At 39.6% G+C, this 12,392-nt stretch overlaps 2 protein-coding genes across 2 annotated transcripts; both read right to left on the reverse strand.

The window, feature by feature from the left end:
- Nucleotides 1-310: 310 nt before the first annotated feature.
- On the reverse strand, nt 311-5,247 carry LOC110836270 (uncharacterized). Its single transcript, XM_022077312.2, has 6 exons — nt 5,117-5,247; nt 3,876-4,007; nt 3,009-3,149; nt 1,733-1,861; nt 1,072-1,236; nt 311-568 (listed from the first exon to the last, which is right to left on the reverse strand). Exons 1-6 carry the CDS (start codon nt 5,193-5,195, stop codon nt 498-500), a joined length of 717 nt encoding a protein of 238 aa, XP_021933004.1. The 5' UTR covers nt 5,196-5,247; the 3' UTR covers nt 311-497.
- A 2,368-nt stretch (nt 5,248-7,615) lies between these two features.
- On the reverse strand, nt 7,616-12,006 carry LOC110836246 (uncharacterized). The gene is made up of 5 exons (XM_022077243.2): nt 11,848-12,006; nt 10,135-10,263; nt 9,418-9,564; nt 8,833-8,970; nt 7,616-8,013 (listed from the first exon to the last, which is right to left on the reverse strand). The coding sequence occupies exons 1-5, from the start codon at nt 11,936-11,938 to the stop codon at nt 7,943-7,945; spliced, it is 576 nt and encodes a 191-aa protein (XP_021932935.1). The 5' UTR covers nt 11,939-12,006; the 3' UTR covers nt 7,616-7,942.
- Nucleotides 12,007-12,392: the final 386 nt, after the last annotated feature.

Below are 12,392 nucleotides of genomic sequence, written 5' to 3' on the forward strand. Positions count from 1 at the left end.
CTGAAGCCCTGAAGATAGAGGCAGTATGTTCCACCGAAACGTTTATATCTACCTAGTTGTTGGACCTCAGATATTACAAAATGGTGTCTAAATTTCTTCTTCTTCTTCTTCTTCTGGGCTTTGGCGTCTTATAAAGTCGTAGGTAGGTTCGAGGCTCAAGGTCTGTATAAATTTTGTTGAACTCATTTCTCTTCTTGTACTTGGCTGATGGTGAAGATCCGACTTCCAGATCTGTGTGTGGAATTTGAGGTTGTTTTCGTGTGATTTTTGTAAGAAACTACGAGTAGTTTATTAAACAGGTTAAGCCATGTAATGATAATGGGGATGTGTTTTATTTGAAATTAAAAAATAATTCTTAAATATATCTTAGTTACGCTTTAAGCTTAAATTTAAAACAGTCCTTCACAGATGTAAAATCGTTCAAGATGAATGTTGCAGTCCCATGTCTAATGACGTCTGCATGTCTGAATGTTCAATTCTTCGTTGTCTTGTTTATCTCAGACTAGCAGATGAAAGATCCAGGTACCAAGAACGCACGCGAGTGATAAGACTGTGTTGACTCCAGCCCCTGAAACGTAGCATTAAAAATAGTGTGTTTCGTATTTTGATGACAAAGTCATTCGCACTAATTAAAAATTCTTAGGTCGGAAATTATTGCTTATCTTAAATAGTCTGAACTCATTTTTGAAAAGAGGTTGGTAGCTTTCTGAGGTGTTGTGCCACATACCGTGGCAGATACAGACCAATCAGAAGAGAACATCAGTTAGCAAGTTAGTATCTGAAATAATTTAATTCTATTCGTGTTTAAGTACTTGAGAGCAGCTGGAAAGTCAGAGACAACACCTGAAGAAAATATAAAATCTCATAATAATACTAATAATAGCGTAATAAGATTTTATACATCAGAGCACTTCGTGATAAGCTGAAAATTTCGCAATCTGTTGGTAAAAAAAATCCACATTTTTAATACGAGTGGTAGAAGGCAGGGAGTTTGTTGGCGATGTAAGCGACTTTCAGCGTGTCAAGAAGGACTCCGTTCCACGGAGTTGGTTAAACCCTCAGTGCTATTACCGTTTCCTTTCGGCTTTCCTGTTCTTGTCTTTGTCGTGTTTTTAGGGAGCTGATTGATGTCGTCTGCACGTTTGGTGGTTTCGGATTTTGTGCAGTTTCCATGAGCACAATTAGATTTCTGCTCACCTTTGGGGACTTTGCTTGTTGACAGGTCTCCGTCCTTGTCTGAAAAGGGACATGAATTTCAAGTTCGATTTTTTTTAACAGTAACAGCGATATTAATCTACGAGTGCAGCATGGTCGAATATAAAGGACACTCTTTAATTCGACTCTTCGTCCTTAAGATGACTGTCTTGTGGCACGTGAGTCGTGTAGTGTAGTAAAAATTTACGTATGTTTCACGGGTGTTTAGTGCGTCCATTGTTATTAAGGTTATCAAATCACAGAAATCAGACGGAAGACTTTTTATTTTTCAAGTTGTTAGCCGGGCCAACGCGGTCAACACGAAGGCTCCAACTCCAACTACGATTTCAGTTCGGTTTGAATAAATAAACCGTTTCTATGTTGGAATATCTGTTCATGTAACGTGGCAGCCGAGTTTAATATTGTCAGTTCTACACGGCGAGTATTTATGATGCATCAGCTTAAATTCGAGACGCATTACAGACCAGAGACTGGTGAGATGAGTAGCTACCAGAATCTAGTTCTAAGTATTACTCACCTGAGATGGGCGTACATTCTGTCAAGTCGCCAACAGCTTCATATCCTTTGATACAGCTACATATGCTGTCTATACAGTCCGTGTTATTGGCACGACATTCCTCTTTGACTTTACAGATCTCCTTGATATCTGCAAAGCAGAGCGACCCGGTATAGCATTGCGTGGTGAGGTTAGTCTGCTGATGTATTCGGAATTTGTGAGGGGTGAAGAGATTATTTTAGAAACGAAGATAACGTATGTGGGGAGGATGTTGTATATACAGGGTGATTCAAAAGGTTAGGGCCTAACTGAAGGAGCGTAGAGAGGGGACTCAGAGAGAACAACTTTCGAATAGGAATCCATGTCCTCCGAAGTTATCCTGAGTCAGTCAAGGCCATTGAAGTTAGGGAAGTCTGATAACATACCGCTGAAATAATTTGGTTTGTAAGATTACTAAATGTAATCCTTGTACATTAATTAAAAAAAATAAGCTAGTAGGGGAATAGCAAAGCAAGATTATTTCAGCGGTATGTTATGAGACTTCCCTGCCTTCAGTGGCCTCGACTGACTCAGGATGACATGGGTTCCTATTCGAAAGTTGTTCTCTCTGAGTCTCTCTCTACGCTCCATCAGTTTGGCCCCAACATTTTGAATCACCCTGTATATTTTTTAATCGGGGAAAGAAGTAGAGGGATCAGTTATTTTTGAGTAGTATATGTCTTAATGTTAATGAAGATTCAGGATTTGAGGTTCTTATGGGATGAGAATGAACATATGGTTGTCATATGTGTTGTAGTGCCACATAGCCTGTTAGAAGTATACCGACGTTTTAGAGGTACTTGCTGCCTCCATCAGTACCCCAACGAAGGCAGTGAGCACATCTGAAACGTCGGTAACTCTCTACAGGACTACTCTCTACTGTTTCTCCAAGACGCATTTTAATATTATCCACGATACAAGTGATCTCTACCTTTCAGATTTTCTTAATAATCCCTTGTGTTCTACATGGCCAGCTTATTTCCTTTATGTGATTACACTCTTGTTGGTGAACAGTGGTTTTGCATCTACGTAGTGCAACTGATGGAATCATATTCTTTGGGGAAGAGACCTTTCATGGATAGTTGAACTAGTCAAGAAATTCCTTCAGGATCTCAGAAATCTGGAACAGCTGGGTATCTAGCTAATTCTTAACTGGGATCTAGTTTCTCCTGACAGTAGTTATCACACGAACTGCATTTGCGTTAAACTAGTTTGCAGATGAAACTATCATTCTGGAAATCGTCAGACGACAACTTACTTTTCTTCTCGCTACATTTTTCGTCAACTTCCACCGAGTCCTCCACGCAACTGCATTCATTTTCGAAGCAGCCAACCAGCGATCCCAGCGTCGTGGAGCACTGGACGCTCTCATTGCACCTGGAGCCCAGGTCTCTGGCCACTGGAACATTTTGCAGACGGTCAGAGTAGAAAATTATATGTTCCCCTTCCCCATCATTCACTCCATCCAGCAGCGCCATTTTAGAGTAGCTCAGTCGGCCAGTCATTAAATCATCCTCATAAACAATTTACTTAAGATTAATTTTTGTGTTGTTCTCCCAGAACCTGGGAGGCCTCCCACGTGATCTCTTTTCTCCAGGTTTTTCGATTTCATAATCCTTGGTTTTATTATCCTAATAATAGCCTATATGGTGAATAATACATTTTGTTCTCAAACACCCTCAGTTCCACTACTATAAACATTAAAATTTACAAAACGGGTTCTATCTTTTGCTTTGTACGAGTGTGAAACTTGGTCTCTCAAATTAGAAGCAACAGAAGTGTAGAGAAAATTACGTAATTAGGAGCTTTGTAATTTGTAACCTTCGCGAAATTCATTAGGATGAGAAGGGTGGAGTTTAGGGGTATAAAAAATTGTTATATGTTTTACCATCCATCAAGCTTAACCCTTGATTTAACTGAGTCATACGCTCTCTTAGGTTGTGCATTTGCTGAACAAAATAAACACGTAATGCGTACAACAAATCTGCCTGACCTCAATTTTTTATCTTTGAAATTGCTGAAGGTTTCTGATTAAGTTGTCGTGTGAATTGGGAATGTAATCCAAGCCTCGTATTCAAAATCGCAAGCATTGATTTAACCAAATGCGTGTTCCAATGGTAGATACCTGGGAGGCAAGACCTGTTTTGGTTACCAGGCACGAAATTCTGGACACAGGCGCATGTGGAATTAATGCAGGTGGAGTTGGCAATGTCTGAGCAGTTTTCTTGAGTTTCGCAAGAGGAACCAAGCATTGGACCTAGAAAGATAACCCACAATAAGTACACTTGTAGTCTTTGTGATGTACTTAAGTGACGTTTAGATTCATAATAAAGTAAACTAAAAATGAGGAAGTTATGTTAAGTCTACGTAAGTCAGAATATTTAAGCTTATTACCACAGATCAAAATTTGGAACAAGAATAGATATTGTTCTTCTTGGTTATGGCGTTATGTGGACTTGTAGTTAGATACCAACATTTAAGAGGAACATACTGACTCTAAGATATATACCATGGTCTTCCTAACATACTTCATCGCTGAAGATGAAGGCAGTAGGTTTTCCCGAAAATATGTGCCCACCTACAAATCCACACTGCAGCATAATTGCATGGTAATGCTACTTATATTACACTGTTATACTTATGATCATGCCCACAGTATTTTACCAACAAATTGACGGCCTTTCATTAAACGTGGTATAAAATCATGTCACTTTAAGCTTGTACTTGTAATTTCGTGGCATTCAGCGTTTTAAGCTGCTGAGTTGTTTTTTTAATAGGGGGCTTAGAAAATTGTTGGAAAAAAGATCGTATGAGTGTATGCAGGTGTTTAATATGGCTAAGTTTATGTTGGACGTAAACAAAAACACGGGATATGACTTGAAGATTTCGCGGCGACTAACAGCGTCTACTCGGGACAGAACGAAAGTCTGCTCCGAGCTGACGCTGATGGTCGCCCCAGAGGATTTTATCAACAATATGGCGACCATCAGTTTGATGGCGATTGGAGCTAGAGACTGAAATATACTAGGACTTGTACAGGGCGAAATTACGAACAAACCTATCAATTGCATATAAAAATTTTTGTGTTAGAAATTTGATACATGCTACGCACCGAATGTATCAGGTTATGTCTTAGAAATTGAACGGTAAGAACCAATAACCAAAAATGCCGTCTGTGTGGTTAGGATTCCACAGGTTAAAACTGAGCCTGGAGACGGGTTAATGTGGCTGATGTCTGTATAATTATTAATTTATGGTTATTCTTGGTCTTTGTTAGAATATTGACAGAATTCTTAAGGAAGGCGTTTATTTATTTTGTGATTATTTTTGAAAACTAATATTGCGGCTGAGTCAAAAAGCACTTACCACTTGCAAATGCTGAGTAGCTGCTGGCCAGCCAGAACATTACTAGACAAAGCACTCTGATTTCACAGGAGCACGCCATTGCCGAAGACTTTGTGTTGAAGTGACTGCCCGGTGCGTCGAGGAAGGTTTGGCGAATTTTTTCTTCAATTTTTTTCAAATTTATCTAAAGAATGTTTCCGCCTATCCTGTGTTTGTTCAGATAAATGGGTTGAACAGAGGGGTCTTTATACGGCAACGGAGGAAGTAACTCGCGTCGTACCACCAAAGCAAATATTCAGCCGAGTCTGCTACTGAAATTGTCCATGTTTTCCAGACATCAACAATTCTTACTCAAATTATGCAACTTTCAACGATTGGAGTCTTCTGGTATGGAAATTTAACGATGTTTGAGGGGTTCCTACTGCCTCCATAATCAGGGCGATGATGATGAAAGCAATTAAACACCACTGAAACGTCGCTAAATGTCTACCAGTCTTCATGATGCAAGATTACAGAAGACAGCTATCTTTATACTGGACGCCGTGAGAACCTTAAATCTCATGCCTCTTCCATACTTATTGAAGACAATAACAATTAGATCCGACCGAAATCAGATCTCGTTGTGTGCCCCTACCTAAAAATATTCTAAAGGGTATGTTCTTCAATGTTATAATTTGTATTCTTAATTAAGCAGTTTTTTCTCAACGTGACCTTAAAGGAATAAGTCGCAGGGGTTTGCGTCCAGTCTACTGGATGGCCAATTCTGTCCACATCCGTGGCGAGCAGGATATCAGCAATCCATAGAGGATAAATCTCCACGAATTGTTCTCTGTATTCATAGACATACACGTACCATTACATGAATTTTGAAGCTTTTATTTAAACCTTCAATCAGGTATAATTTCGTGTACGTTTCAGCCTGTATTTGGCAGTCTTGCAAATGTACGTAAGGATAATAATTATTATCCTTACGTACATATAATTATATTATAATGGATCTTAAAGAAACTGGGTGTGAAGATGTGGACTAGACTAATTTGGTCTCTTGTGACCACCGTAAAAGGATAAGTTTTTTGAACAGCTAACGTTGTCTAGTGCTACGAATATATTTAATATTTGGTGCGGACTGTGGACGAAGGAGGAAGTTTGTTTGCAAAGAAGTTGCAGTAGTGCTATTTATGTCTAATCTTGTTTCTTTATCAGCATTTACCAATATTGCCATAGTATTGCCTGCTGAAAAGAAAAAAATAACTCACTATTTACTTTCCTGTGGAGGGAATAGGGTGTGTTTGTTTGTTTGTTTGTTTGTTATGAGTCTAAAGTTCATTGTGATTTTGATAGTCGGATTTTCAAAGATACTGGAAACTTCTTTCGTTCCTTTGATATACCTAGGTTTATTTTATAAGTTGCCCCCTACGAACGCACTGTCACCCAGAAAGCGAATTCAAACTCAGACCTTTCATTTGTTATTTGATTTTCGTACATGGGCACCGAATTACAAATTTTTCCTACAAATTACGATTTTCATCAAGTATTGATATTCGGAAAACAAAATTGTGATCGAAGACTAATCAAATTTAGTATAAAACTGGCCGTGAGTGGCTTAATTTGTTGAACTGTGAGCATTATGTTAGGTCTGTAAAATCGACTTAAGTGGTAAAGTCGACATCAGTTATTATTAGGTAAGGATCTGTAAGGAGGACTTAGTTACCTACGCTCTTCAATTATCAGGCCAGACTAAGGTAATGTCAGTCTGTGGGCCGTCGGGGATATGAACCCGTTACCTGCCGAATACAAATGATTACCGCTGTAGTAACTTGCTTAATTGGTGTGTGTTGATTCTGAACGCTGTCCAAAGGCGCTTTACGAATGAAAGTAACTACAGTCCACGACTGTAATATTGAGACTTGCAAGGAATGCAGGAAGTCCGTAGCGTTAAAGGCAGATCCCACTTCCTCTACCCGCAAGTCTCAAGATTACAGTCGTGGACTGTAGAGGCAGATGAGCTGAGGAGATTGTTTGGCACGTAAATCTGAATGATGACGATTTTCATATTATGTGGACCTTCTGTTCATTAAATGTTATTAGAGTGATCAAGTATGTGAGGATTAGATTTTCGGGACATGTAGCACATACGGGTGAGATGAGAACTCATGCGTCATTAAATTTTATTGTAAAAATGTCAAATGAAAACAAATCTTGGGAGACCTGGTGGAAGATGACAGGATAATATTATACGCAGACGCTATATTTAAGAAATATAGTATGTGGAGTGGATGTATCTGGCTAAGGAATTATCCAATAGCGGGATTAGTTTTTTTTCTGGGCACGGGGATGAACAATCACGTTTCGTGAAAAGGGGGAGGGGAATTATTAAACAGCCGAGTGACTGTAAATTTGGTAGCGAGTATTTCTAGAAGTCAGAAATAAATTAACAAATTTATCCTCTTTACTACTGAAGTGCGGAAAAGAAAAGAAAAGGAAATTTTCTGGAAGTTTTTTATAATAAATTGCATAAACAAAAATTCCTTGGTCTTTTATTCATTCTGAAAGTCTATTTCTGAACAAAATGTCGACTGCATCGCACTCTTCTGGTATTAAAACAACATCTTTTTTATCTAAGTTATTTTATAGTTACTGAAAATATTTGTGTTCTTTAATTCTGTTATTTGTTTAGTGTGCTTTGCAATGAAATACACAAAATTGACAATAAACACACACAGAAAACACCACAGAACTTGGAGAAGATAAATAATAATTAAGCTGTATTCTGATTGCTGTGAAAATCGATGTCCTCGTTACTTCACTTCATGTTTAACTGCTCTCTTGCTAACGGCTTGAACAGAATCACAGCCACAGGTGGAGTACCCAAACTCCTACGATGCATGTTATGGAGATTATATTGGTGACCGCAGAATCTGGAACAAAACATAAATTATGTTCTTTATCCACAAAAACATTGCTTGAAGAGACTTTCGTAATATTTGTTTCACCGTATTATATGAAGATATGCAATAAGTATGTTTAACATACTTGCAGCAACATGATTTGGAACTTATAGAAATGGTCCACCGATTTCTGATTATGTCTGTCGGTGCCACGATACGATCTTCCGTCTGTGCTCGATCACTGCGTGGGTTGCCGCGTTTCACACTCCTAACGGCACAGCCGTCAAATATCCTCGATATACTTCACCGCAGCGAGTAAGGAAACAAAGAATTCTCGCGTGGTAATGTTTTTAAAATCTTCAGCATTTATAATCATTTAAGAAATGTTGGTAAAAAAAAATTTTGTCTCACGAAAAATTGTGGTCTGGCGTCCAAGGCATTTGCGTGGGCGATAATGCAGCCCGAAAAAGTTTTATACGAAATTAAATTTTCGTGTTGTAATATCCGAATATTGGAGGACAGATTTTTAGTTGTGAGATTTTAGGTTCTCACGGCAAGAAATATGGAGAAGACTGTCTTGCGAGTTGAACGTTGTGTAGCCTGGTAGATATTGACCGACGTTTCGGAGGTTGTTACCTTTATAATTAGGGTGATCGAGACTATCCGGGCGCAACATTTCAGGTTCGTACTTGTATCAATCTGACCTTTGGCTACGAGATTAATACCGCGGGGATATTTACAGCTGGTTCGGTGGGTCATGAACAATGACCTTTCGTTTTTCTCCACTGAAGTGCAATAGCTCGTGTCCTCAGCTCTCCCTGAATTTGTATCACGGGACTGTCGACTTACCCCTGCAGCTTTTCTCGTCGGGCGATGGTATGTAACCCGCTCTACACTTGCATTGCTTGTTGTTACATTCGATCTTCTGGTTCTCTCCATCTTCTGGCAGGAAACATTCGTTTGATTCTGCGCACTGCTCGTTCAAACCTGCAGGGAAACGCCGTTCAGAGCAGTAAGTGTTATAAGGACAATCGGTAAATAATAATTATTACTACGAAATTAATTACTGATGGAGTTGTGTTGGAGCATCATAAGAAATTCTTTGTTCTGCATCGAATTTACTACATTGAAGCGATGAACTTTATGTGTTTGAGGTCTTTCATTTATTTCTTTGTTTGTTTAACGACGCTGTCAGTGCTCAGACTACAAACTTCGGATGAGAGGAGGATGATTGATGATTAATAAATTGTAAAGGGTGGCCTAATTTAAGGTACAATATCAGCATTTGTTAAGGGACTGAAGGAAACTTCGAGAGACCTCAGGATAGTCTATATCTGAGCCGAGATCTGAACCCGGGGCCTCTAGAATACGAAGGAAACTTGCCAACAGCTCGATGTGTTTGAGGTGCCGGGATTCAGGAAGTCAATTAATTACCTTTGCTGAAGACACATTTGCTGGGCTTGACGTAGTGATTTCCAGTCTTGCAAACGCACTGCTGTTCGTCGTTGCATGTTCCGTTTTCTCCAAAAGGCATTGTGCACTGAATTTCCTCTTCGCATGAATTATTGACGTTTCTGGCAACTAAACAACGTAACAACGAAATGTAAGAATTACTCAAGTTCTTAATTTTTGTTCAACGACGTGTTTTCATTTATTGCGTATTTTTTTTTTCATATTTCGGTAAGGTACAATTGAATACCTGGGAGCAAAAGTGCTCTAACCCACAAAGTTTAAAATCTGGAATAATGGGGAGGGGGAAATGTAATTTCACGATCGCAGTCTGTTGATTTGTTATCTTTAAACACGTGACTTTCAGAATCTACGAAGTGGAACTCAAGCAGCTACATTTAAATTATCCTCGTCTTAGTAACGTGTGTGTTGGTCCATTAATAATCCCACGTTTTCAGTTGCAAGCGACGGGTTCAGGAATGGAATTGTCGCATACACACGTCCTTACATATGTGCACACATGCAGTCTTATGAGTACAGTGTTGGCGACTCCATGATCTCTTCGTGAGTTTAATGGTTGCCTAGCAACGGAATGGTGGCTTTTGTACTATAAAACCTGTAAGGGTCACCTAGCAAGAAGGCCTGGGATGGAGTGACCTCCGTCTACAGAGTGAAATATTAATGTCATCAGTTAAAACGTACCTGGTAAACATATCGTTTTGTTATTAGTACTTGGAACGAAGTTTTCCTTACAGCTGCATACGTCTTTAGAGCAGACGGAATTCATTACGGACTTGCATCTGTCGTCTTCAGTACAGGTTGTGCCGATTTCTGTAGGAACAGAAACATATTTGTCGTTGACAGAAACAAAAGATACTCACTCCCGAACATAATTCGTTTCGTGAGATATCAGGTTCTCACGGCGATGAGTATGAAGACTGCCGTCTTCTGGAATGTTGCGTCGTATATAGTCTGACATATATTGACCGACGTTTCAGGATAGCTCACCGCTTCCATCATCAGGGAGATAATGCAGGCAGTAAGCTCCTCTGAAACGTCGGGTCAGTTTCATGAACAAGCTGTAACTAAAAATCGAAGACCTAATTTTCTGCATCGAGTATAATTCTTCGGAAACTGCTAGTCGTGCAGATATTTAACATTCTTATTCCTTTTTGCTAAGAGGTTTTAACCACCACCCAAATCCCAAGCTAGGGAACCACCCCTTGTCAGCTATTCTCCATAGCAAAGTCTACCCGTTCTGTTCCTACGGGCGTGCAGTGACGTTTTATTGTTTAAAACGTCGTAGTTTATTTATTTACTGGATACTTCTAAGGATTATAATACTAAATCGCCATTCTAAATTTGTAGCGCTATATTATTTATCGATTAGGTGCAGCGCCGAGTGATGTAAGTAGATGATTATGTGTAGTGAATAGGTAAAGGGGTTTGAAAGGAACTGGTAGTTTGAAAATGCCGTTCCAGCTGGGGACATTTCAAGAAAACAGCCTTTTGAGTCACCCGTGCCGATTGTATGAGTTGTTGGGCGCATTAACTGCGGAAAGACGTCATACCGAGAACGCGGCCCCACCCATATGTGTCAGGGTGAAATACCACAAATAAGGCGCCAATAAGATCTGTGCAAATACGAGATATCGCATGGCGTTGTTTGTGTAGAATGCTGTATCTTGCAACAGCACGCTGCTCTGTGAACTGTTGAAATCTGGGAAGGGCATTTCGCCCTACGTATTTGCAGACTTTTTTTTTAAAATTCTTCAGGCCTGCTTTGGTACACTTCAGTACCTCAGCTAATGAAGAAGTCTCCTGCGTTTATGGAACCAAATGTTTTATTACTCTCTGAACTCTGTCCTCAGCAATTTGAGTCAAGTGCGTATCCAAACTCCTCATTTATTCAAGACCAATTTTAATATTATCCTATCTACGTCTAGGTCTCTCAATTGTTCTCTTTGCTTCAGGTATTTCAAAGACAAATTATAATCATTTTTTATCTCTTACACGTGTGCTAGATGCCCCACCCAATATTATCCTTTATTTATTCGCCTTATTGATAAATCTAATTAGTGAAGACTACAAGCTATAAAGCTGCTCATTATGATAATTTCCACGAGTGTAACTTTCTCCAGAAGTTGTACTGTTGCTTCTTTTGCAGTTGAAAGTAAGGTAAGAAGATGGCTGTCTTCTGGGTTGTTGCGCCGTGTAGTCTGGTAGAAGTTTACAGACGTTTCAGAGGTCCTTGCTGCCTCCATCATCAGGGCGATCTCCCTGATGGTGTAGGCTGCACTTATACCAGACTACGCAACAACCCAGAAGACAGACACCTTCAGACTCGCTGCCATGAAAACCTCAGATCCTATGAAAGTAAGGTAATTTCTCAACTCGTCTCGTCACGTCACTTACCTGCAGGATATTCTATCCCCTCCTGAAGAGAATCGTGCAATTGGCACAGGATGCAAATCGCGATTGCCAGAACGCTCTTGATAACTGCCATTGCTCTGAACCAGCCGAACACCTACTCCGTAGTGTGTGTGGAAAAGGACTGTTTCAGATAACGCACCCTGCGATATATATTGTTGGTTTTAGACTCATGCGTTCATCTAATCTCTTCAATTCCTGTCTATAACGCTTTTCCTCCAGAATTCCTTCCAGTGGTTTGCTGCTGATACTTTTTAAATTAAATTTTACACGCCTTATATCTCATTAAACGAAGGTCAATCGCTGCTAATATTAAAACTCTCTACCCTGAGGATGATCATGCATCTCGCATCCTCTTGACCCATATTATTAAGATCTCTATGATCCATCGTCTTCTGTGTTTTTTTCAAGTGCAAGTTTTCCGGAAGTTTCCTACTAAAATTCTAGAATCATAATTTTTTCACACTATCCAAGCCACGTGCCCAGCCCACTGGGTGGTCTGTATAAATCTCAAATCGTATTGCTAGACC

This window comes from Zootermopsis nevadensis, unplaced genomic scaffold, assembly GCF_977971745.1.
Source record: "Zootermopsis nevadensis isolate Lab colony 2312 unplaced genomic scaffold, Znev_1.0 Znev_ptg000003l, whole genome shotgun sequence".
Taxonomy (NCBI): domain Eukaryota; kingdom Metazoa; phylum Arthropoda; class Insecta; order Blattodea; family Termopsidae; genus Zootermopsis; species Zootermopsis nevadensis.

Coding starts and splice junctions, on each gene's coding strand:
- LOC110836270 (XM_022077312.2), bottom strand. CDS start 5,195: ATGGCGTGCTCCTGTGAAATCAGAGTGCTTTGTCTAGTAATGTTCTGG. Junction 4,008..5,116: donor CTACTCAGCATTTGCAAGTG/GTAAGTGCTTTT, acceptor TTATCTTTCTAG/GTCCAATGCTTGGTTCCTCT. Junction 3,150..3,875: donor AAACAGGTCTTGCCTCCCAG/GTATCTACCATT, acceptor AAAATGTTCCAG/TGGCCAGAGACCTGGGCTCC.
- LOC110836246 (XM_022077243.2), bottom strand. CDS start 11,938: ATGGCAGTTATCAAGAGCGTTCTGGCAATCGCGATTTGCATCCTGTGC. Junction 10,264..11,847: donor GGGGATAGAATATCCTGCAG/GTAAGTGACGTG, acceptor CTGTTCCTACAG/AAATCGGCACAACCTGTACT. Junction 9,565..10,134: donor CAAAACGATATGTTTACCAG/GTACGTTTTAAC, acceptor TACGTTGTTTAG/TTGCCAGAAACGTCAATAAT.